This window comes from Dromaius novaehollandiae, chromosome 3 (genome assembly GCF_036370855.1).
Source record: "Dromaius novaehollandiae isolate bDroNov1 chromosome 3, bDroNov1.hap1, whole genome shotgun sequence".
In the NCBI taxonomy this organism is placed as follows: Eukaryota; Metazoa; Chordata; class Aves; order Casuariiformes; family Dromaiidae; genus Dromaius; species Dromaius novaehollandiae.
This window is the reverse complement of record NC_088100.1, coordinates 16,115,263-16,141,416: the sequence shown is the minus strand read 5'-3', so window position 1 is coordinate 16,141,416 and position 26,154 is coordinate 16,115,263. Positions and strand designations below refer to the sequence as shown.

At 37.6% G+C, this 26,154-nt stretch overlaps 1 protein-coding gene across 8 annotated transcripts in view; it reads left to right on the top strand.

Moving 5' to 3' along the window:
* The window catches only part of GREB1 (growth regulating estrogen receptor binding 1), a 100,399-nt gene that overhangs the window by 47,122 nt on the left and 27,123 nt on the right, over positions 1-26,154 (top strand). For 3 of the 8 annotated variants that reach the window (XM_026097224.2, XM_026097222.2, XM_026097228.2), the window contains exons 3-21: positions 52-174; positions 938-1,114; positions 7,235-7,417; positions 7,734-7,877; positions 9,216-9,341; positions 11,241-11,363; positions 12,272-12,409; positions 12,570-12,755; positions 13,320-13,670; positions 14,381-14,509; positions 16,026-16,151; positions 16,605-16,802; positions 16,889-17,069; positions 18,907-19,099; positions 19,528-19,664; positions 20,988-21,327; positions 23,017-23,132; positions 24,020-24,219; positions 26,014-26,106. In XM_026097224.2, coding sequence (XP_025953009.2) covers positions 52-174; positions 938-1,114; positions 7,235-7,417; positions 7,734-7,877; positions 9,216-9,341; positions 11,241-11,363; positions 12,272-12,409; positions 12,570-12,755; positions 13,320-13,670; positions 14,381-14,509; positions 16,026-16,151; positions 16,605-16,802; positions 16,889-17,069; positions 18,907-19,099; positions 19,528-19,664; positions 20,988-21,327; positions 23,017-23,132; positions 24,020-24,219; positions 26,014-26,106 — 3,264 coding nt within the window. Of the gene's footprint in view, positions 1-51; positions 175-937; positions 1,115-2,602; positions 5,879-7,234; positions 7,418-7,733; positions 7,878-9,215; positions 9,342-11,240; positions 11,364-12,271; positions 12,410-12,569; positions 12,756-13,319; positions 13,671-14,380; positions 14,510-16,025; positions 16,152-16,604; positions 16,803-16,888; positions 17,070-18,906; positions 19,100-19,527; positions 19,665-20,987; positions 21,328-23,016; positions 23,133-24,019; positions 24,220-26,013; positions 26,107-26,154 lie in introns of those variants that run through there. The other 5 variants (XM_026097223.2, XM_026097229.2, XM_026097225.2 and 2 more) reach the window with 4 other exon arrangements.

The following is a 26,154-nucleotide window of genomic DNA, read 5'->3' as shown; positions in this document are numbered from 1 at the left end:
TGCCAGCATTATCTGTTTTCAAAGAGTCATTTATGCTATGATAATTTGTAGCAGGCAGCAGAGCAGATAATGAGGAAGAGGAAGAAGAGGAGGAGGAAGAAGGTTCAGAATCAAGTAGTCCTCCTATTTCTTACCAGATGAAGCCTCCTCCAGAAGGTTGTTGCACTACTGATGGTAAGAAATGTATTAAACATTTTATCAAAGGGCTTTTTGCCTACCAGAAAGGGTAGGATCGGGGCCCTCTCCAATAGAACGCATCAGAACTAAATGATTTATGTTATGCAGAGATCCTGAAAGTGTCAGTGTTCATTATCTGCTAGACAAAGCTGGAAACTTTGATTGCTCTTATATTTCACAGGGTGGTTGCTGAGTGAGTCAGATAAGCATTTGTGTTAGAACACTTGGCTTGAGGACAGAACTTTTGTTTTGTTATGCAACCTGACCTTTCAAAAAGTTAAGTATGCAGGCATAAGATATGCTAAAATGAATGTTGTAATTCTTATGGCTTTATCATGACATTTTACTACTTAAAGTGTACCTCCTCCCATGTTGCTGTGAAAAAAAAATCCCCCAAACAGGAAAAGCCAGTGCAATTCACCAGATATTGAGAGTCATTATCTTTGTTTTTAAAAGTATGACCTAAACTGTGATTATGTTAGTAAATAGTTCCGTCAATATTTAGACTGTGCAACATCACCATGGGAAAATTCATTGTAGATTTTCAGATTTGTGTTTATTTGTTGTATCGTTAGCATTTGTTTATAGCTGACCAGAGAGCATGGAAGAAAATTATCTCTTAGTTTGCCCTTGAATTCAGAGGATACAACTTTGCATTTCATTAAAAAAACAATTTGGAAATCTTTTAATGAAGACAAAAGTGAGTATTTAAACAAAAAACTTCTCATTTTAAAATATGTTGAATTGATTTTTTTCCTAGGTTTCTGCCAGGCTGGTAAAGATTTGAGACTGGTTTCAATTTCCAATGAGCATATTGAGGTACCATCAGGGTTTTTACTTGTTGGTGCAAAGTCACCAAATTTACCTGATCATCTTTTAGTGTGTGCTGTGGATAAAAGATTCCTGCCAGATGACAATGGGCGCAATGCCCTGTTGGGTAAGTGTCTGTGGTTGCATTAGTGGATGCTTCTTTGGACTACCTTAATAGTTAGTCTTTTTTTGCAGGGTGAGTTCAGCAGATCTTATTTCCATCGTGTGTATACGATAACTCCCACTGGTGATACGCAAGAAGATAACAACTCAGAGCTGGCAATGCTAGTTGGCCAGTTCATTAAAAATGCTTCATCGCCTTCTATCTGTTAGCTCAAGACAAAAGTCACTGTCCGATCAGTTTATGTCCTACTTGCTGGAACTACACATCTGGTAAAAGGACTAATTGAAATGCTGCCTGTCTCTTTATTTTAGCTTTCCAAATACTGACATATTTGGACAGACTGTGGATGGACTTTTCTGGGTACTATATACAAATAAACAGTTTGATGATAGTTTGGACTACAGAATTTTATGGCTTTCTTTGGATTATGACAGGGATCATATTCTCCACTCTGCTTAAACAGTAGGGTGGATTCTGTATTCTAGGCTATGACTTCTTGGTATTATTCTAATATAAATAGATATGATTGTTTATGAGCTGAAATTTTTCCTTGATGTGTAAGCAGGTAATATTGTGTGTTTGAATTCAGTCTTCCATTACAAATTATTTTAAGATGAGAGAATAATTAAAATTTTATTATTTTTCATCTATTTTAATGTCTAGCTGCTGAAGTAAAACTGGGTCCTGCTATGTATTTTTATTATAGTCCTTCTGCTAGTCATTAGCCTTATCCAAAATCTGATAATTAGGGTTGATCTGCAATGATGTGAATGAATGAACTAAATGGGGATGCTATTAAAATAGAATAGTTTTTGTATCAGAGAAAATGGTATATAGTGTAAGGGAGAACTCTATTTACAGTCAGGCATGCTCAAGTAGTTATATATCATTTTCAAAATGCTGCATAGTCTGTCTATGACAGACTGGTCTGAGCTTTAAACAGCAACAAAGAAACATACGCCACTGTGTCTTTTAACCATTTTCTTTCACAAACAGTAAGAGATACTATGTGAACTCAGTTGTTATCTCAGTTGAGTAACTCTTCAAGGCATTTGGGATGACAGCGTAGTGTGAAGGTGTATAACGCAATTCTATGTACAGTAATTTCTCTCCTCATGTGATCTTACAGAGCTGGATTGGTCACAGTACATTTGACCTGTGATTGTAAAGGAATTAAGAGGATTGTAAATTACCAACTTGTTGTCATTTTAAAGATAAAGACAGGAATGTTGTACCACTCAAGTCATTCAGTGCTGCACTATTAACAGCTTAAGCTCCTTAGGCTGTTAGCAGAGAGGAAGTAGTGTATTTGTTAATTGCACGTTAAACAAGAACAGAAAAAGGCAACAGGAACATAACTGACAGGTTTTTACGCTACTTGTATCCTAAGCTTGCTTATTTAATACTATTTTAGTTTCCTGAAGCCATTTATATGCTTATTCTTGGCTGTTGTTTTACATTTGAAAACCAGTGAATCACATTCTTTTTCAAAGAATTTTAGTAATGCTGTAGGATAACTTTTACATATTCTATAACAAGCTTCAGTCTGAAAGAATTTACATACTTTAAGATCCAAAATCTTAACAATTCCAAAATCTGGAAATAAAATAAAATTTCTGGTCTATATAAGCTGATGAAAAAACCATGATATAACTTATTGACATCAGGATAACATATTATTGGTGCAATACACTGTACTGTAGGTAGAAATGATTGTTTGATTCTGGCTTTCATATCCTGATGTAAGTTAGGATGAACTCAGTGGAGTTATACTTGAGTCACATCATGGTAAGTGAAATTAGAGCCAGACATACACAGTCTCACATTTTTGGACACATTAACATAAAAGAGAGAACCATTCTTGTTTTAAATTCTTTGCATATTAGAATACCACAGTTATATCTCTGTGGTGTGCTAAATTTAAGCTGATAACTTTCCATAGTTACTATAGAGAGGCAAAGCTCTTATTATTGCGCTCTCTAAAGATGGGCTAGAAGACTTATTTTTAGTATTCTAGGTTTAGGCAATTCTTCTTCAAACATGTTGCCTTTTTGAGAGAACATGTAAAGTGGTTCCTAAAATCTTAGTGAAGCGAAGAGATTCATTTTGAATTCAAGTGAGCTGTCACTGTAACTCAGAGTGTATCCCACACTTTTGGCAAGACTTATTAGTAAATCACGCACATTACTTCTAACCCTTGAACCACATTGCTTTTTCCTGGGTTAATTTTTTGTTTCTTGATGGACTGTGTTTTTGTAAGGCAGCTCTTAATTACTATTGTAGGTTTTTTCCGAAAGAATTTATTTGAAGGGAAAAGACACTAATGCAATACCCAGTAGTTTCCTGATTTCTCATGGTCTGCCTGTGTACGTTTGTGCAGATGCCTGTGAAGCATATAAAAATTCCAGAAGAAAACAGGAAATGTCTTGGTAGTTTCCTGAACGGCTTTTGACTTATGGGCTTGTCTCCGTTAGAGGCTGTTGATATGCCTCTGGGGCTTGTGCCGATTTATTGATTATGCTAATAGCTTGTCCCACCATCAAGGCAAATGTGCTTGTGATTTGAAAGTCACTTCTGCTGAAGAGTTAGGTTGTTTTGTTTGTTTGTTTTTACAGTTGATATATTATTCCATGGGAAAATCCCATGTTCTTGGAAAGGCTGTTTTTGTCCAGCAAAAGTTCTTCATATTTGAGGAACCTGAGCATGTACCTTGTATACTTATGTTAATCAAGTTAGATCACAACTTTTACTTATCTGCAGGATAGACTCAGTTTTTGTCTTTGGGAAGCTATTTCTTGTTGGTTTGTGACCTGAAGGAATGCTTAGATGGAGGAAGCACTTCTGTCATTGTGCAGTGTTTAGTATTTCCTAATAAATGCAGCTAACTTGTACTAGTCCCAAAGGCTTTTCTCTTTTGGGTTTTTCCTCTCTTCTCCCTCTCAAGGAGAGTCTGTCATGGTAAACAAAGCAGCTATTCAGCCATCATTTTTCTTCCCAAAAGACCAAACAGCTGCCCACTTCCCTAGCAGAGAATAAGAAATCCTTTTTTGCAGTGGGTCCCTGAGGTCGGAATGACAGAGGAAAAGATTAGTTTGCTTGCATTGTAAGCTGTGTGTAAGAAAACATTGTAGTATAAAATATTGTGGCTGTTTCTGTTAAAATGTACGACATCCTATTAGGCCATTGTAATAATAGTGAGTTACTGCTACAATGGAGCTTTTTAGGTTGACCATACTGATTCCATTTTTTTCAAATGCAGGACTTCAGTCTTTAAATGGAGTGGTACTGAATGGGAGGGAAAAATGTGGAACATTGTTTGTGGGCTTTTTGCTTGTGAGTAGAACTGAACAGAAAAAATATTTTTGTTGAAAAGTTGAAAAATGGTCATTCTTTGTCTTAAGGAAGTTACATAACCTTCCACAAAAATATTAACATTAATTAAAACCCCATTATTAATTTAAAAGAGAAACAAGAAGACACCTGCCTACTCATGAAAGATTAGATTATGCCAGTATTAGATGGATATCCTTCCAGCCTGAAGTCCTCTGTTTATCCCTAGCACAAGCTCAATGTTGATCCAAAGGAATCATTTCCCCAGTGAGAAGGTAGGTCAGTTTTCATACCCTTTTAGTCCAAGGTCCCTCTTCTGACCACAGGGTCCCTATTGTGGAAGTGCTTTTTAAATTGTGGGTAATTGATCCTTGTGATGTGGCAAATTCAAGCAAATGCATGTGATATAATATCCGATACAACTGAATAACCTCTGATTAAACAATCTACAGAGAGTTACAGCCTTAAGTCACTACTGAACTGAGTTGGATTTGAACTGGTGACCTAAAGGTGAAAGGCTTTTAGCCTCTAAACTCCAGGCATTGATTTCTAATTCTCTTGTGAAATCAATCACATGACATAGATATATTGAGCTACCTTATGGCTGCCCTGACTCCCCTGACCTTTGTCCTTTCTGTAATGTATGGAAGAATATTTAATGCATCTTGTTTATGAAACAAGCTGTCCTCTCTATCAGCTGCTACCTTGGCCCACAGCAAGTTAACAGGTCATGCAGAGAAGAGAGAATTATGAAATGTTTGGCTTCTCGGTGTTGCTCAATCCCTTCTGCTAAACATAGTGTTATGAGTAAGACTGGCATCAGATGCTTCAGTCTGAGAGTTAGCCTTGCAATCTGGAATGACTTAACAGCTCTTTTATAGCATTGAAATGATCAAGTCATGCTATATTGTATCTATGATGCCAGAGCTGAGCTGTATTAACAGAGCAATGAATGGCTTTAGGAGACACCAAATCAGGATGAAAGGGCTTGCATGAAAGGCGTCTTAGTTGAATTCACAGAAGCTGGGGCAAGCTTCAAGTGAAAGATGACAGTGTGATTTAAAAAGATTAAAGAATAAACTTCTAAAATGTTCTCCAAGTACTTTTCAAAACAAGGGGGCATTCTAGATCTGTTGAATTTTTACTAGGTCTCACCTATATACTATATTAAGTGTGTACTAATTTTCCAGTAGGCCTCAAAGAGCTCAAAGAAGTTGACCAGGGCAAAAAGTTGCTTCGGGTTGAAGTTATTGTTTGTTAAACCTAGCTTAGGTTGATGGTGATTTACAAGAGTTACTGGTAGTGGCTGATCTGAAATCCACATGAAAAGATTTTATGTCCCCTATCCAACTTTCTGTTGGACAGATATTTCTACCTGTGGCTTTGGCAGCCTGCTGGTTACTCTGAGCAAAAGGATGAAAGCTGGACAGGATACAGGTACTTCTGTTTTGCTTTTGGGAGTGGTCCCTTTGTGCTTACATTTGACAACAAACAAGGGCTAGTAAGTGGCAACCAGGCGAAACTTGCACTGCTGCTGGTCATGCTCAGAATGCTGCCAAGATACACAGGAAGTCTTCGTTTCCTAACAGAAGCAGTTTTGTGATTTCTTAATCTGTTTAAGATGCATTCAAACACTACAGCTGTTAACACATCCATTTTATTTTTGCTTCCTTTTCTTGTTGCCTTTATTGCAGCAACTGAAGGTGCTGTGCTGTTAGACAGATGCGTTTGTGCTGATTTAATACAGAGGATTATGCAGAGTCATGACTTGTCCCGATCTTGTGAGTCATAGTGACCTTTATCATCCTGCCTACCAGGATCAGAGATATAATAGGCATCTCTCAATAGCTGTTAATTATGTGTTCCCATAGATACCAGAACAATTGCCACATGAACTTAGATTTTTAATAAATTCTTCTGAGACATTTGAAAACTAATGAAAGTGAGCAAGTTGTAAATCAAACTAAAATCACTTTTTGCTATTTATATCTTAGCAACAGGTGTTTACAAAGCATTATATTTCAGTGGTTATGATTTCAGTTCACTTCTGCCATGGAAGAAAGAAAGTATTGAACATTAATTTGAAAACATAATTTCATTGAAAGTTTATGACTGAATTTATCATTCTCATAAATGACTCTGAATCTATCTATCTACTATATTATTGGCCCAGTTATATTATTTATTTCCAAAGTTGTTCTCCATATGTTATGTGAAATCCTTTATTTTATTTTTCCATTTTTCAGTTCACTGAACACACCCTAATTCTTGTATCATTAGACAAGGAGCAAAACCTCCCAATTTTCTTTCTTTAGATATTCATCATTTTATATAATTAAAAAAAATCCTTTATTATTTACTTCTTTTCTAAAGTAAGTTATTTCAGTCTTTTCCATTTAACTTCCTGAGAATTTTTCTTACCTGCATTATTAGAACTCAGAAGCCGAGCTTTTTATGGATGATAGCACGTCAAAATGTGCATTAGATGTGATTAAAGTTAAAGAAACCTAAATGCTTCAGGGCATGAGTAGGGAATAGAGAGTAAGCGTCCATGGGGCAGATTATCTTCTAATTGCACACTGCAGAGTTTCTCTGTGGGTAATTAGCATTTTCAGAAAGTTTCATTGGTCTGATACAATGTGAAAATTTTGCATGGAAATACTGTGGAAAATGGAAAAATAAAGTTGTTTAAGAAGAAAAATGCTGCTTCTCTCCAGGGAAAAGTCCTGTTTGGGCGTTATTAACAGAGACCCACCTATTTCATCAGATTATATGTATTGTTTATTTTATCAGGCTTCTCCGGCAATTGTGTTGGCTGTGGCAAGAAGGGTTTCTGCTACTTTACGGAATTCTCCAATCACATTAATCTTAAACTGGCCACTCAGCCCAAGAAACAGAAACACTTAAAGTATTATCTGGTCAGGAATGCACAGGGAGCTCTGACCAAAGGATCTGTAATCTGCTGGAAAGGGGCAGGTAAGATAATGAAGCTGTCTTGCTCGAGCTCTGGTTTTCATCCTCCAGGCTTAGATGTCACAAGGACTGGCGTCTGCGTAAAACCTAAGACAGACCAGTTGAAAGAAAGAATCTTTAAAGCTAGGTAATTACTGGAACAGCTGTAGGAAGCAATTAACTGACCTAATATGAGGATAGCATGTTTGATGGCATCAGTTCCTCCCTTACAAGTGCTGTGGTCTCTAAGTAATTCATGTCTGAAATTATCAAAGCAAGTATGCAAAGAAAAAGCAAATGTCACTGTTGTCAGTGCATAAGAATATTCTTGTTTTCTAAGAGTTCAGAAGCCGACAGTCTTCATCCAGCACCTGTTCGAGCACCTTGTTCCAGCTGCCAGAAAGTTCGGGCCCCTCTGGCAGCCTCTCAAATGAATCTCTCCCAGCAGCAAACCCAAATGCTCCAGCTGGGACTCAACAAACAGGTACTGCTTAGAAGGGAAACATTTTGGGTTACCAAGTAGTGTCACTCACTACTTTGTGTGTGCATATTTGTGTGTATTTGTGTGAATGGAAAGACAAACAAGTAAACACACTATTTCATAAAAAAAAGCCCAAATTGAATAATTTAGGATATATTACAGATAAAGAAAGGAATTATACTTTGAAGTCCTCTTGCTGGCATCCTTTTTCTCCAGAGTAATATATAAAGAATTAAGAAATAATTAAATGGTCAGGTGTTCTGGAGCTTGCTCATACCTAAGGCAAACCAAATATTTAAAAGCCATTATTTTTAAAGTTGAGTTTGAGAATAGGTATTACTGTTCTGCAGCTGTTGCTTGTCTGGTCACAGATGACAAGTGTTACAGGAACCAGTGTCACCTCAGCTTGTTCCTCTGATCCAGTCTATTTTATGTTATGACGAGAATCCTCTTTTCTGTGGAGATTACATGGATATCAGCTTAAAAGAGTCTGAGCTTTTTCTTCTGCTAGAAAAAACTGTTTTAATATTAAAAAATAATGATTAATATCTGTAACTTTTACATTAAAAATGGTTATTGAACCATTTGCTTTTCCATTACCCTGACATAAATAAAAGGTGATGGATGATAGAGGCTGAAGTGATCTATCTGAGCTTCTTTATAATGAAAACAGCTCTCTACAGAGATTCACATATGAGAACTGAGAAACATCTGTTGGTGGTTATATTCTCTTTGTGAGATAGAAGCCTGTTAAATAGTTGTGATTTGGAATGCTGGTACCTCTCCAGAACAAATACTTAATCTCTCTACAACAGCGGTATTGGCCTTCATTTGTCAGAGTTTAAATATATAAAAAGAGCTACATTAATTACAGACATATTAAGCTTGAGAAAATCTATCTGTTTTTTAATGCAGCACACTTAAGAAAATAAAAAATGCTTGGAAACAGGATGAAAAATCTGAATCTGGGCTGAGGGGATTTTTAGTTAATTTAAGCAACCAGGATTGATTCTCTTCATTATCTTCACTGGTTCTTCAGTGAACATCATATAAGAGCTAGGGTCCACCTGCAAAAGGTCTAAAGGATCTGACACATGTATTTAACTGCAGAATGGGATTTTACCTAGTCGCTTAATCAGGAGTCAGACAGCAATAATCTGGTATAAGATTACATATATGTTATATATATAAAAGTGGGTTTATTTTATTCAGCATTGCATTCACTCTGAGCAGATCCTGATAGTTCTATTTAAGTAAATGATCAAATGATCAGTTTATTATATCAAGTGGGGATCTTGATCCTGGAACATATATTGTAAATACTTTCTTTTTTCTTACCAGCTGCAGCCACAGATCATATCCCTCCAACAGCAGCATTCAGCTCAGCGGTTTATAATGGCAAGGAATCTCCTAAACAACAGCTGGTGAAAAATAACCTGTCAGGTTTGACAAGACCTTCAGTGTTAGGTATTATATGGATTTGTTGTTTAATCACTCTAAACTCTATATTCCATGACTGTAAGAGAAGAATTGAATAAATGACATCATTGTTATCATTTCCCATATGAGCAGAAATGACTATTCCCTTCTGAGTATTTTGTGACCATTACACTTATTTAGTCCATTTTCCATGTTAATTTTCAGAGAAATTGTGTTTATATGATTTCAGCCATGATTTTATTACAGTTCAGATTATTAATTGGAAGTTTATCATTACATTTTACAGTTGATTTCATTTAAGAGAAGTTCAAGCTAGATACTGAATCTAGATTCTTTGAGAATGTTGATACATTCTCATTAATCTCACCCAAAAGATTTTGCAGAGGGAAATAAGAAAGCTTTATAAATGGGGATACTTCCTAAGCTGCAGTCCACCATGGGGCGGAGCATGAGAATTTGGTGTCTGGCTCCACCAAATTTAAGACATTGTGCTCGCTGAACCATTATTATCCAGCAAGATTTGTGTTTTCTGTTACAAACTGTATTCTGTGTCACTGACCCGTTTAAGCAAGAAAGTTATTGTTAGTCCTTATTATGGCTAAAAGCATGTTATAGCTCTACTTTAGAGTAAGGTTTCCCAAGTTGCCCTGCTAACATCAAAGCCAAATTCTGTTTTCTGCCGATTCAATTCTTGATCTCTTTCTTCCATGCAGCAACACATTCTCAGTAGACAATAGACTGATCTCCCCAGTTCATTTCAGAAGGATTACCTTCAATGTCAGTGTATTAGATAACTCTGTAGGAAGGAGTAAGGCATTTCCAAATGAAAAGTATATTATATTGCTCTGTTTATCTTGAAATTACACTTCTGCCACAACATTATGCCAAGGAACTAAATGAAAGCATGAGTAGCACAAATGACTACATACTGCCCTCACGTGGTAAAAATTTAAAGGACAAAGTGATTTTTGAAAATGCTATATATAATAAGAGGTTCTACATGTGAACAGTCTTATTCTAGATCTGAAGACTTCGGGTTTATTTAGAATTTTAATCTCTTTAAAAAAAATTCTAACTCCGTCTTGAATTTTATGTGGGACTAACTATTCTGTCAGGAGACATAGCCCTACCAGTGTGAAGTGTTATGGCCTTTGCATAGTCATGTCCAGAAATAGAAAAAGGGAAGTCCTGCAAGATGCTGAGCAGTTCCTGGAGGACCTTTGACTCTCAATAAATAGAAATACTTCATGTTAGTGGAAGTTCATCCTTCTGGGAATTTGTGCACAAGAAGATGAAAGAAATGAATGACCTGGACCTCCCAGAAAAACTGTGAGAAAGGTAGTTACTGTTATACAAACAAAGGTGTTATACAAACAAAGGAGCTAAATGTGGGCAGGAGGAAAGTGCAGCAGTCATTTTCTAGGAATTAATATGAAATATCATCAAAACAGAGATGATAACCACCAGGGAGTAGCAAAAATCCTGACAACAGGAAAAATGCTGAAAAGGGCTCAGATCTTTATTAATATGACCCTGAAACTCTTGAAAATTTTGTTCAGCAATATGTCACCTGGAACACTGTGCTGTGTGTTCAGAGATAAAAGGAACAAAATGCCCATAGTGTTGACTACAAAATAACACATGTAAGTATTCTCAGTACATGTCTCTCAGAATTAACAGTGCTATAAAATGAGTGGAGTCTACCAAGATGATTAAGAGGTATCTGCACCAGAAGGTTTCCAGATGTTTAAGCAGGACATAACAAAGTAAAATAAAAGCCACAAAAAATATCATATACATGAAATTGACACTGTCTACCACAGTACTTAATGTACACATCCAGTCCATCCAAACATAATGAATTATCATGCACAAAACTGAATACATTCTATTCTAATACTTTTCTGAAATATTACTGTTATTCAGGCACTTTAACAAATTCAGGGCCTCCAAAAAAGCGCCATAAAGGTTGGTCACCAGAATCTCCATCATCTACAGAAACTTGGAACTTGCAGCTCAACCCACAGGTTCCAAATAGAATTAAAAATGGTAAGCTATACCCAAGATAATGATGATATTGGTTTTATTATTCAGAAAATAATGGGGAAAAATAAGCAATATTTTAAAGGTGCGTGCAGATTCCCAGTAGAGTTTTGAAAGATATTGGATAGCTATTTTCTCAGAATTATTTAGGTGCATCATTTTCATTGGTTTCACTTTGAGGCTCTGAGCCTAACTCTCATTAATATTCAGTCATCCAATCATTATTAATGAATCCCAACAGGTGCCTGTGTCCATCTTTAGACAACTAAACACCTTTGGGACACTAAAATTAGTGTCATAAGTCAGGTCAAGTTCACTTATTTTTCACAGTGTTCTTGGCACTTACTTGGATTTTGTAGTCCAGACAGAGATGAGTTGTATGCAGTGAAACAAATCAGCTTTCCCCAAAACATTTTCTTTTAACATATTATTGTTTAAAATAAAATTTCCATAAAGAAATCAGGACTGAACAAATTTTAAAGTTTGTCAAGCCTAATTTTTTCTCTGTTACTATGTATAGCAAGAAAACCTGCTTAGAATCAGAGAAACTAAATATATCATACAAATAAAACACATCGTAACTATTTGTGCATTAATATCACATACATCTCTGTATTCGTGCATTCATACCAGGAATTGTTTGTTTATACCCATTTCAATATCTTTAGATGCATATGTGATGTTTAAGACCTCAGCCATACAATTAATCCTTCAAGGAATTTAGCATAGTAATATGGGTTGTAGCAACAGTTCATGAAATGTGTGATGTAACCATAAAAAGTATGTAAAACTGATATTAAATGTGGATGTAAGATGATGTTTAATAACTTTTGGAGGAATCATTATTGTCAGTATTGAGGAAATCAATGTTGTCAGTATTAGACCTGATAGTAATATTATGCATGAAATTTTAGATGGAGGAAGCCTATCATCTTTACCACATTCTGCTTTGGTGGGGCCAGCTTCATCTCCAATGGTGGGCTCAGGAGAACCTGTCTCAGTTCCTGACAACTTGCTGAAAATCTGTAAGGCAAAGCCAGTTATTTTTAAAGGTAACAAAACCTTTTATCTTTCTTGTAAGAGATCTGTAAAGATCCATCCTACTGCTAAGGACTGCTAAAGCTGTCACTTTTTAAAGATTTGCTCTTAAAAGTGTTTAATACATACATGGGAAGTTATGAAATCGATGTGTACAAACTGTGTATTTTATAGGTCATGGAAACTTCCCATATCTTTGCGGAAACCTTAATGATGTCATAGTGAGCCCTTTGCTGTACACCTGCTACAGAAATTCACAGTCTTTATCTAGAGCATATGAGCAATATGGTGCCTCCACAATACAGCCTATTTCAGAGGAAATGCAGCTTTTATTGACAGTCTACTACCTTGTTCAACTAGGTAAGATTATTCTTCATCCAGGTAGACTACAACGGATATGTTACATTCTGGCAAATGAGAGCGGGACTATTAGGGCCAGACGGTATTGCTAGTAGATTCTAAGTATTAGTCTTAGGACCTTTTGTATTGAACAATTTTGTTCATGGTAATGAAACAAAACTAAACGATTGATTGTTCTTGAAAATCAGACACACAGTGAAATATAATCATGCAGTGTTCAGTTTATCTTATAATCTGGGAGCTCAGCAATTAAAAACTAAAAAGAAAAACAGCTGTATTTCACTGCCCTTGCATACAGTGCCATTCCTTGAAGTAGTATTGAGCTGGCATAGACAGTACTCAACCTCTTAAGTATTACTAATTGCTGATGCTTAGGTTCCAATTAGGGCAGCTCTACTTGAGTATCACACAGGGACTTTAAAGTACAGAATTTGGTTCACCTCCATATAAATCTGAAACATGATCATCCATAAAAAATGTTTATTTTGAAAGAAGAATTGATTTCTTTCAACATCTTTGTTTAATCATTTTATGATATGAACACTTTCCTCTTAATTTTTTAAGCCTCGGACCAGGTCCCTTTGATTGAGGATTTGGAACAAATATTCATGCGCTCGTGGCGGGAATCACACCTCTCTGAAATCCGTCAGTACCAACAGGCTATTCCACAGACCTTTTCTCCAGTGCCCAGCCAGATTTCACCAGTGACTTCAGCGCAGCTTCCCTGGCTGGCAGGCCTGGCAGCTAGTTCCTGTAATGACAGTGTCCATATCATTGAGTGCAGCTACTCTCTGGCTGAAGGGCTTTCAGAAATGTTTAAGCTGCTTATTGAAGGAAAATTAATAAAGACAAACTATGTGGTGATCATATGTGCTAGCAGAAATCGAGCCATTGATTCCTGCATTGTGATAACAGGTGAGATCCCAACGGTGTATCTCCAAACAAACCTGAATAATGCCATGTTCTCTGTTACAAGGAGTTAGCTGGAGTTTCAGTAAGCTGCCTCAGAGAGTAGAGCTTTGATGAAGAAATAGTGAGCTTTGATGGACCCAAGCTGATGCTACACAGCTGGGTGTCTGTCCCCAGCAGATCACATGCTACCTACATTATCTGTTTTCTTACAAAGGAATCCCGTATAACACAACTACAAATAAATAATGGAGAGTTACAGCGGACACATAAAGCTGCCCTGCTCTTTGTGACTGGAATATTACTTTGAGCAGAGGACTGAACGTTTCCTTAGTTTCTGAAAGATGGTCTTTTAACCTTGTTCTCTTTGACAACCTGTCAAGGGCTATGCTGATAGTTAAATAAATGGTTTGAATAGCCATACAAAGATTCATTATGAGAGTAAGGTAAATGACAAGTCCTTTGACTATCTACATGCTCTTTTTATATACTGTATTAATGCATATTTCTTAAAATAAGAAAGAAATGCAGAGAATTATAGATCATGAATCTATCTTACAGATGTGTGTGCATACATATGTAGTAGAGAAAAAGAGACTCATCTGTGCTATTTGTGTGTATGTGGTATTCATTTAACTGGGTGGTATTTTTATTATGATTTAGAACATTTTTACTTTAGTTTGAAGTGCTTTCAAATGGACTTTTTTATCTTTTAGGGAAATATCAGGCAAGAGTTCTGTCTGAGAGCATGCTCAGTCCTTCAGACTACCAAAAGGAAGTTAACTATCAGCTGGTCACAGGCAAAGTGGAAACTCTGGGATCTTTCTTTAGCACCCTCTGCCCAGGTACATAATGTGTTATAAATAGGTATGTTTCCAAGTCCCTTTCTGAACCTTTTAAATCAGTGAAAATTGCAGTGCTTATGACCTTTCAGAAGCAAGATATTATTAGAAATATATAAAAATATATGAGAAAGTTCAATGAAAGTACATTTGAATTGAATTTCCTCCAAAAAGTGTTGGTTTCTAAAATTTCTCTGTTTCATAGAAATCTTCAAGCAAGTCCTTGAGCATACAATTCTTCACTGCGGAAGTCAGTCATATGAATGGATAAATTCTTTTGCCCTAAGCACATAGTTCATTTTGACCATGATAGAACACAGTTCTTTTATCAAAGGATGGATTTGTCCTTTGAAATTGGCCTTATCATACTGTCAACCTGATCATGATGTATTGGGAAAAGAGGAGAACTGCAGAAATCCAGGGTTACTGGATTGTTTTTTAATTGAGTAGACTGAGGATTACTGCAGGCAGGACTGTCCGGAGCCAGTTACAGCCACGTGGTAAATGTTACTGTATCACACGACAAGAGCAAATGCAGTGCACTTCTCAGTGTAAATGGGACGTCACAGTTCCCTCTGGCATTCGTATCACCCCAGTAATTAGATCACAAGAACACTTTCTGGATATGTCATGATATTTTGACTGGTCATTTTAGAGAAATCCTGGTTTTTTTGGAACAGTCATGTCTGTATTTGTGTTAGTGTTTTTGCTCTTAGTTTCTTCAAAGAATGGCTGTCAAAATCCCTTGCTTTTGCTGTTTTTTGGGCAGAACAAGTAACTGAAAATTCCAAAAATAGCTGCTATCCACATCCACTGGACTGCTGTTTGCAGGGCAGACACTGCCATTCTAAGCTTAGCTCAGGCATGTTCAGACATCTTTCCAAATGCTGAGAAAATACTAAGTACTCAGGACAGGCATGCTATATTCTGTGTATAGCTTTCATCTGTAAGCAGGGCCTCTGCTGAATTTAATAGGATATGTTTGCAGATGCACATAGTTCAGTAAAACATATCTTGCTTGCTTCAGCATTGTGTGTAGCCACAAAACTCATATTCATTTCAGCTTGATAAGCAATTTGTTTTGTCTGTCTCTCAAAAATGTTAAAGATTTAAAACTATTTATGCTTTGTATCAGATTTTTCAAAGCTTCTTGCAGTCCTTATTAGTGAACAGTAAAGCTCAATGGTTAGGGCATATACAAACCCAGTTTCAGATCTTTGCTTTTTTCTGATTTGGAGCAGGGCCTTGAAGCAGGTTTTCTACCATCCTCTATAAAAGTCCTAGCCACTGTTATATAGAGTTAGTCTGTCATTCTCTGGCCTTTTAATTAGTGATACAGTGTAGAAACAGATGCAATAGAAAATAATGAAAGAGTTCCTGTACAAAAGAACCAGTAAGCCAAGGACAGGACAACTAGCCAGCATTCAGAAAGCTCTTTAAAATCTGCTACACAAAATCAGTATGAATTGCATCTATTATTAACATGGATGTCTATACCACTATCCTTTCAATTTGATAGAGGGTGACATTGATTTTTTACTGGAGAAATTTTATCAAGAAAACCAAGGGCACATTTCTTCATCTCTTTCTGCTTCAGTAAATAAACCAACGATGCTGAATGGAACTGGAGCAGCTGTATGTACAAGTAAGTAAGGAGTATTTTCTCAAGAGGTGAGAGAGAGAGAGTGCTTCAGACTAGGTCTGTGAGTCCGCAGTTAGATGCATACGGGCAGAGCCTTAGGCTCTTGAATTCTGTCTGAGTTTAACAGAAACTCATGTTTTGGGTTATCCGTATTTACAGCGATGGATGCTCTGCTTCATTCCTCTGGATATTGTAGTCTCTGAAGCTCTAAGCCTTACATCTGCAATAGCAGAACACTGTTGTGTGAGTTCAACTTCAGCCCTGAGGCATTTAAGAGACTAAAATGCCCAAATGCAGAAAGATTTCTTTGCATATTCCATTTAGATTTTCGTAGAGCATAATTCTTACAAGGAAGCTACCTTGAAAAGCAGACAAATCATCCATTGCCAGACTTTAAGATTTTGCATGAGGCTTGGCTTTGGGCCTTTATCTAAACAAAATTTTGCCTCTTTACAGGTTATGACATTGAGCGACATCAGATTCGTCCATTCCAGCTAGCAGTGGCTCAGAAATTGCTGTCTCATATTTGCTCAATTGCAGACTCCAGCACTCAAAATCTTGATTTGGGTTCCTTTGAGAAAATTGATTTCTTGATTTGTGTTCCACCCTCTGAAGTGACTTATCAGCAGACTTTGTTTCATCTCTGGCACTCAGGTGCTTGCTAGTTATCTTTATCTTAGATACACAGAAACTTGTTAAATTTGTATGTGTAAATACTGACATTTGTTCCATTTCTTTAGGCATTTTATTAGAACTTGGATTAGAAAAGGAGCATCTCACAAAGCAGAGGGTAGAACAGTATGTTATGAAGCTGGATGTAGAGGCCCAGATTAAGTTCAAAGTCTTTTTACAAAACTCTATGCAGAATCCACACACACTGTTTGTCCTAATCCATGATCACGCACACTGGGATCTAATGAGGTAAGAGAACTGTAACTTGTTTTTAGAGAAATTATTGTTATTTGTATTAGCTCTCAAAAGCAGCTTTTTGGCTTATCCCTTCCGTCATCTTTGTTTACAGCTTTCTGCTAAATTCATCTTCCCATGCAGTGAATAAACATGTTTTCTTTTAAGGTCCTTCACTTATCCCTATCTTGCTTATTATATTATGCCTCAGTGGAACATTTCAACTTTCCTTGCTCACCATTCTTATCTTCTTTCAGCCACCACCATTGTTGTTTTGGCTGGCTGTCATCTGTTCAAAGGAAGACTTCCTGTGAAAGTACACAGAGCTCATTATCCTCTGTCAGTGCCCTCTGGGCTGTAAAACATGCAAAAATCCTCTACAGCGACTAGACAACTAATAAGCCAACACTGCTGCTTGTTTCTTTAACTGATGGGAAGTTTTCCAGGACAATGTTTTTTCTGTCTACAATCATTGATTTGTAAGAATTGAAAGCTTCTGTGGAAACGTAGTGATTTCATTTAAACTTTTGAGGGAATCAGAGAGGTTTCGGACTGATGCTTACTGGGCTTCCTGTCAGCTTTGCATAGCTCATTGCTTCCCCCACAGTGCCATATTTCCTTGACTTCTCAACACTCGGCCTGCTGAGAAGTTGGGCTGCTTTTGCTTCCCAGCTGCTGAGGCACTGGGGAGCTTGGGGACGTACTGAGTTGCAGAGACACCAACATGTTCCAAGTGTGGGAACATGGTTGTGTTTCTGAAACCAAACACTATGCAATTTTGCTTGCAAATGGAATGACAAAGTCTTGGCTTTCGCACTGATTAAGAATGATCATTTTCCCCAAACTTTCATTTTTGCATGCATGAGGGTTTCCTCTTCAGCTCTCCTCTATCTTAGGAGCTTATATGACCTATGTTACAGCTGTCATAACCTTTGAAATATTTATTCATATAACATCCATGAGTGGTAGGCAAGTACTTACATTGTGCTTAACGCTGCTATTTTTTCCTCTTGTCTAATAAAGATATATAAGTGACAGATATTTAAGTGACTATTTTGCAGAGCAGGATTCATGGCACCTAACTGAATTCAATTAACTGAGATGCCTAAATGAGGAGGAGTGTAATTGCCCTGGATGGCCTACACAATCACAGCAGATACAGGCATCTCCAAAGGCTGACTTAGATCATGGGTGGACTCAGTCAGTTTCTAGAGTTACTTATCGCTCTTCCCTGCTAACAGACAAAGACTGGAGTGAGTAGGCCTGTAACTCAGTCATTGCAGGTAAATACCAAGAATTAGATAGCAAGAATTTGGACTGAAGTTTACACTAGAGCAAGGAACTGACTGTAGGTGTTCCATGATACTGGTATTTGTTCTAACAATAACTATTCCTTTTCATAACACCTCTATCACAGGTAGTCTTCTTCTGTATTTCTGTCATATTGACTTACTGTCTGTCATTTTCTGCATTGATTTTTGTAGGTGAGAATTATATTTTCTTAGGGGCAACACTAACAATTTTGCCATAATTACTAGAGGACCGTGTGGCTATCGGTAACTGCCATAATTTCGGCTTCTTTTCAGCCTTTCTCTCTCATATTCTGAAGGCTGTAAGAGCCTGGTAATTTGCTAGCTAGGGAGTTGACTAGGCTTAGAAATTTTCAGCTGCAGTGAAATAACTTGAATTTCTCTTCCCATCCTTCTACGCAACAAAAGCAGGGCACAGAACAGAGTCTTACATTTCTTGTACATGTTTAACTTCAATTTCACATCCAGGTAAAGCTATTCCGCTGACACAAATGTTCCCTTGTGACAATCACTTTGGAGAGTTTTGGATTTCTTTTTTGCAGTGCTATGCATAGCCTTTATCCTCAAACAGAACTGTCTACAGGACTTGTTGATAGACTGTTGAACTGCAGGGAGGTGAAAGAGGCGCCAAATATTGTGACCCTCCATGTGACTTCCTTCCCCTATGCGCTGCAGACACAGCATACTCATATCAGTCCTTACAATGAGATCCACTGGCCTTCTTCATACAGCAATGTAAGATTTGAGGTGCTTTTGTGAGATTTTCATGTTATGTTACATTTACATGTTTGGCAAGACTTTGGAGGACCCCTGATTTTTGTGAACAAGAATGAAGTTTGCATGGCATCTTTTTCTTGTTTAGTTTGTGGCAGACTTTTTACCTTTGCATATGTGTGGATATTTATACCTATATAGGTGTTCTGTGTATATATGTGCATCTATGGGGAGTGAGAAGGAGAGAGAAAGAAACAGGAAAAAATTGAGTCGTCTTCTTTCACAAAAAATGATTCTGTTTCTTCCTCTCTGTTTTGATATATGTCTGAATATATATATATTTATTAGAGAAAAGGATTGCAAATATATCAAATATCAATGATCAATCAATTATAAAGTAATAATTAAGAAACTTTACTTTTAAATTGTTGTTTCTTCATTTGTCCTAGGGCGTAGATTTATACAATGAAAACAAGAAATACTTTGGACTGTCAGAATTCATTGAGTCCACCCTCTCTGGACACAGTATTCCACTGCTTCGGTATGACAGCTCTTTTGAAGCAATGGTTATGGCTTTGGGAAAAAGGTACAATACACTTTTTGGTTTAATAAGGAAGTTATTCATCTAGTGACTTGAGTTATTGGACTGCAAGCTGGAAACCTGTTTTTTTCTTTTATTTTTCTTGCTGACCCATGGACAAAATGTATATTCAAGGGCATCTCACAAGCTCTTATGTTCTCCATCCATCCTTTTTTGTATATATTTGGTCTGTAAACTAATCAGTCTAGGCTGTCTCTTACTGTCAACATTTTTTAGCCCAATGTGATGTTAGTTGGAACAAGTAGCTACTTCTAGATTATAATCATCTCACATTGCATCATCATGTAATCTCAAATGCATTCTTACTTTTGTCCAATATTATCACTTGCTGACCTAGGCTGATTTTGATGCACATAATTTGTGTATGCTGTAGTTGGACCACAAAGAGAAAGTGAGATTTCGCTATAATTTGTGCTCATCAATCAGTAGTAAAAACTGTAGAGCATCATCAGAGCTTGAAAATAGATCATCAATTAGTTTTTCTTGCTCCCTGTGGAGGGAGTCAGAAAGACTAAAATCACTGGAAGAGAATAGTGACACATTATGTGCATGCATGCAACTGTGGATGAACTTTTTGGGGTATTTAAGAATGAGACAGAACAAATGGAATCTTGTATATTTGTATTGCTAACTGGGAAACAGCACATCCACACTTAGCTGCTGGGGCTTGCTGCAGCATGCTGGGGAGCTCATCCCACATATCAGGCTCTTTTTTGAGCGAGCGATAGCTCCTATTTGTACTGTGCACCTGGATTTAATTTCTGTGAAAAAAAGGAGGACCAGAAGCTATTGCATATCCACCTCACTCCCTTCTATGGATTGGGGATTCAGGCAGTGTATATACCTGGACTTGGAAACTTAGAGCTCTCCTGGGATGCTGCCTATATTTTTGGTCCCCTTGGAAACAAGAATGAATTGGTTTAGGGTTTTAGTAAGAAAACATGAGAGAAAAAACTCAGAAGACTCAGAAAATATCAGGAAGACTACTGTACCCATCAACAAGTGTATTCATTTTGAACAGTGGTATTACTGAGTGCGTTAGCAAATTCTAATTGCTTGGTAACTTGACATGATGTAACTTTACCGGACTTCTTGCTTATTAAATCTTTATTGAGAAATGGAGAGACATGATCAGTTCTGATTGTGAAAAAATACATTGCAAAGACTATCTGACTGCAATTTGGTGTGATTCTGTTCTATTGAATAGAAGATATGATTTTTAACAGGATAAAATCCCGAGTCTGCTATATTTTGTAAAATATTAGCTTTCTCACTTTGGCACTTTAATATTTCCACCATTTATTTCAGGTTTCCCAGGTTACACAGTGCAGTGATAAGGACTTTTGTCCTCATACAACACTACTCTGCAGCTATGATGGCAGTGTGTGGTCTTTCTCAGATGAAGAATTACACCTCAGTTGAAACTCTGGAAATCACCCAAAATCTAATAAACTCATCAAGACAATGTCCTAGTGGTCATGGCCTCATGGTAGTGTTGAGAATTCCATGTACTCCGCTGGCTGCAGTGGCATATGAACGTCTGTATAATGTAAGGGAAAGACTAGCCCTTGAAGATAACTTTGAAATAATCTTGGGAAATCCTAATTCCGGAATCACAATAGGGAAGCGCTTTGTGGAGCAACTAAAGGTAACTTGTAGAATGACATATGCTGGGAAGCACACACTTCATTAGATGGGTAGGTGGGAGACTGTATTGGTGAGAGTTATGAATGTAAGCTGAAGTACAGGTCTTACCAGTAAAAATTAAAAACTATCATAAGGAGCATGACTCTTATCTTTCGGACTCATCTTCTGTGATTCCTGTACTATGCTACCTCTGGTTATGTTCCAGTTGCTCACTTTGTTGTTAACTAATATGGGTAAAACTTCACTTCCAGAAGCAACCATCCCAAACAGTTGAACAGCTTTTATATATAACAGACCATGAACAATAGGGAAAAAAAGCCAACTAAAAATTGTCACAGTTTTGTCACAGAGTCATCACAGTCATAGCACCACAGAAGATTTTTATCAGTGACCAGTTGAGAGTTACGTTATTCTCGTCACCAGTAGATGGCATGAAGGCACCAAATCAGTATGCTAGTTAGGGATCTTAGAACAGCCCAATATTCACATCTCAATATTTGATGTTGTCTGGACCATGTGTTGATTCGTAGATTCAAAGATTCACTACTTTAGGTCCAGAGTCTAGGCTCATTTATATAATGAAAGGCCTCTGACACTGCCTGTCACTTGATCACCAAAATAAAAATGTGTTTACATTATAGGATGGTGTATATACAATATACATGTTGTACAATATTCAATACATTGTGCATTGTGTCTGATTTGATACACAGAAAAAATTCTTTGAGATCCAGGGTATAATACTGATCTCCTTCTGCTATAGATTAGGAGTGACTTATCCTGAAAAATCAGTATTAGTTCAGAATCACATCCTGGTTATCTTCTCCAACATGCACAACACTGTTAAATGAACAAATGTCAGAGGCCGAATCATTGTACTGTTGCTTCTACTGCTCATTCCTTATTTGTAGATCAATGCCACAACACAATGTACGAATTTTGGTGAGAGTAAAGCAGTACAGCCTGATGCTAAACAGTCAAATGATAGATCTAGTTATCAAACATCTCTTGAGGTTATCAGGAAAAATGACAACTCTAGGGAAGTGGGGGACTGCAGGAGGCTTCAGAGGATAGCAAGTGAGGACAGCGGTATGTGTGTGTTTGACACTTCCAGCTTCCCCCAATTCCTCCAAGATGCAAAAGTCTCAATCCTAGCTCATTTCCATTCTTAGACTCACAGATCCATATTTTAACTGCCACAAGAAGCAATTCTCTATGCTCTTCTTTCCCCAGAAGCTCCTACTCATCCTTATTGTCTCCTTATGTGCTCAGGAGAGCAAGAAAATGCCAGGGCAGAGCCAGGGAATAGGGAAATAGGGAGTAATTGCAAGAGATGAGTGCTCCTTCCATGGTGTCCCCAGGAGAAGGAATGAATGCAGCTCCTTGTTGCAGTATCTACCCTTGTACATTCTCGCCTCTGTGCTATCCACCTGAGAGGCAGGGAGGCTTTTCAGGCCAGAACACACTGTCCCAATCTGCTCAGCCTTGCAGCAGGCAAGATGGCTACCCAGTAATGTGCTAGGAAGTTGTGCAATCTACCTATGTAGAAACTGGCTCTGCTCTGTAGCTTCCCTTGGTAGAACATCCATGCACTGTACAAATGGATCCATATAACGGACGATAAAGTTTTTTTCTATATTTTTATTTGTTCCCTATGTATGTGTCCAACACTGTCTCTTACCTTAATCAGGTCTGGCAGAAAATTGAAGATGTAGATTGGAGGCCACAGACCTATTTGGAATTGGAAGGTCTGCCTTGTATATTGATATTCAGTGGTATGGATCCACAAGGGGAGTCTTTGCCACGGTAAGAAGATCCTGACAATACTGTATTTTCTCAGTGGCAGGTTTTTATCCATTGCTTATCAGATGGCTAATTATTAACTATGTCATTGTTTGGGGGAGCCCAAAACTGAGATTTCAATGGCAAGGCCTTTTTTTTCATTTTTGGCTGTTTTTGTATCATGAATCCAAAAAATGTGGGAGCTGGAAATGGTAGTTGGTGTCTCTGGGGCAATGAAAATTAATGAGGAATAGAATTGAGACTTCTGCTACAAGTTTCAAACTTTTTGAGGTTTGTGAGATTATTTCTGTTTTACAGGTGGGTAAGGTAGATTGCTGGTGTAAGCATGTAGAATTCCCCTCCAGTTCAGCTTGGCCCTTGCTATAAACAGGATAGAACTAGCTCAAAAAGTGTTATGAGATATGTCTCAGTTAAGTGGAGAGAGTAATGGTGCCTAAAAAGAGGTATCTAGAGCTAATACCTCGGGGTATCTGAGACATCTGCAAGATGCTGGCATATGTGACACAGGACCTGTGGGGAGATTCATGCCTTCTGGAGTGGCACTCGGAAGCCAGGCCCAAAACCCTAGAGCCATTAAAATGGCACTAGATGTTTTTGAATATTCAACTCATCCCAATTTTGTGTGTTAGGCTTAAAACCCACATGACTATTCTCCTCCTTATGCTGACACTCATTTTCAGTGCACTAGATTAAGCTACTTAAATAGATTAAGAATAATGAAATTATATATGCCACAGTGATAAACTTATCAAGCACAAAAGGTATACTGTGTTCTATTTCATCCATAATTTAAGTGGATCATGACAAAATTCCTCTTTGGCTATGTGTATAGAAGAAATAAAGGAGTCGATTACAGTGGATTTTCATACTACACCTCTCTTTCTCTCCAGATCATTGAGATACTGTGATCTACGTTTAATAAATTCATCCTCTTTGGTAAGGACAACCTTGGAGCAAGAGCTTGGTTTGGCAGCGTACTTTGTGAGCTCAGAAATTCATGCAGAGAAAGCAGTTGTGAATGATGTGTTAGAGAGTGACCCAGAGAAACTAAGCAGCACTGATAATGAAGATGAAGAAATAGCGACAGAAGGTATTATTAATAGAAACAATAAAAGAAGCTGTAAAATGATTGAGCTGTATTAGAAAAAGCAGGATTGCATAGGCATCTAGTCAGTGAGACTTCCTGGAGTTAGCCTTACTGAGTCAACTCTGCTCCTCTGTTTCCCTTCATCTCACTGAATCTCTGTTTCCTCACCCTTCCCTGCTCCCAGCCCAGGGACCACTGCTGCTGCTGCCTTTTAATCTGTGGCAGTCCTGCTGCTGCACTTCTGTTCTCTCTGCTTTCTTGTCTCCCTCCTATAGTGCTATTTTTTCTTTGCCCGATACGTTCTAGCAGCTATCACGTGGAGCTCAAGCAAATACACTCAATAAAGCTCACTGTTAGGAGGTCTGTGCTGTGCTGCACTCCACCTCAGCAGGGAGGTATGCACTTGAGTGTTTGGGAAGCAGTGACCCAATACTCTTCCTCACAGCAGAGGCAACTCCACCTAAACTATCCCTGAGAAAGGCTGCCTAACATGTGCTTACATACTGCCAATGACGAAGACTCTTCCTGGGGTAACTGTATCTAGTCAAGCTGAATATTCTCCAGTTTTGTAAAATTAGATAGTATGGCTGGAGGATATACTGGAGTACAGTAGCTTTTGAGTACTTCTTGAAAACGTCCATGAATTCAAATGGAAAGTGTGAAGCTGAGTTTACTATTCTTTACATACAAAGGAGAATGTATAAAGTGAAAATATGCAAAAATAATTTATCCAGGAACCGGATTTTTGTTTTGAGTGATAGTTGGTGGACATTATCAGGCATCATTAGGTTCTCAACATTTTTTCTTTACTGTCTATTGTGCCTTGCAACTATGGAAAACAAGGAATTTTTAACCCCCTAGGTTAGTTAAATCTCACATTGTGTGCTGTCATTTCTTTTTCTATACTGTAAGGAGGAGGGTAACTGATTACTGTTCATCTGCTAAGATCTTATTAATAATAACAATAGCAGACCAGGGTAAGGAAATAATCCATTATTTACTTTAATAAAATATGTACCTTTGATGTAAGAATGAAATACCTAAGGTCATACTCACACTGTCAACAGTAGTCAACTACTTGTGGTGACTACTTCTGTCCATTTCATGTAAAGTAAGCCAAGATTGTATGTGATCAGAGTCTAGTTAGGCATCTAAGTTATGAGGCTACTTTTCTAGTCCATGAAGTATGGTAAGCTCCTCCAGAGTCCAGTTCAGAACACTAAGAAAGACCCATGGTCTAAGATGTCTGCTGGAGGTGCTTATGTCTCCGTTTCTACAGAAACAAGCATTTTAACTTAGAAGCCTGAGCTAGGAACCACAAGTGAATATCCCTGGTGGCTGTCTAAGTATGGCATATCATCACCAAATTCTGAGATATAATCTGGCCACAAAGCAGTAGTGTATGGGGTAGGAGGTAATTTCATAACATACTGACAAAATAGGGCTTGTTGTCAGTCGTTTTCCCTGATAGTGGATTAGTGTGGAAAGTAAAGCATGGGTAGGAAGGAGATAACGTGGCTGAGACGTGGCAAGTAATTGCCAGCTCTTGGCTGCAGCATTGACTTTGTGAGACTATTGCAGCTCAGCATAATTAGATCAGTCCATAGGCTGATCCAATATTGCATGATATGAACAAATACTCTCCACATTGAGAACAGTGTCAGAATGCGATCACAACCCAGACAAACTCTTACCTGCTTTTCCTCACCCTTTGATTTTGACAATGTAGCTGTAACTTCTTAGAGGCTTTCTTAAAATGCATTTTGTTTTTGTTTTCCCTTGTCACCATTCATGAAGCAGGCTCTACTTCAGAAAAGAGAAGCCCTATGAAAAGGGAAAGATCTCGTTCCCATGACTCTGCATCTTCATCTCTCTCTTCAAAAGCTTCCAGTAAGACCTTAAGATCATTTATATTAAGTTATATTTAGGACATAAAAG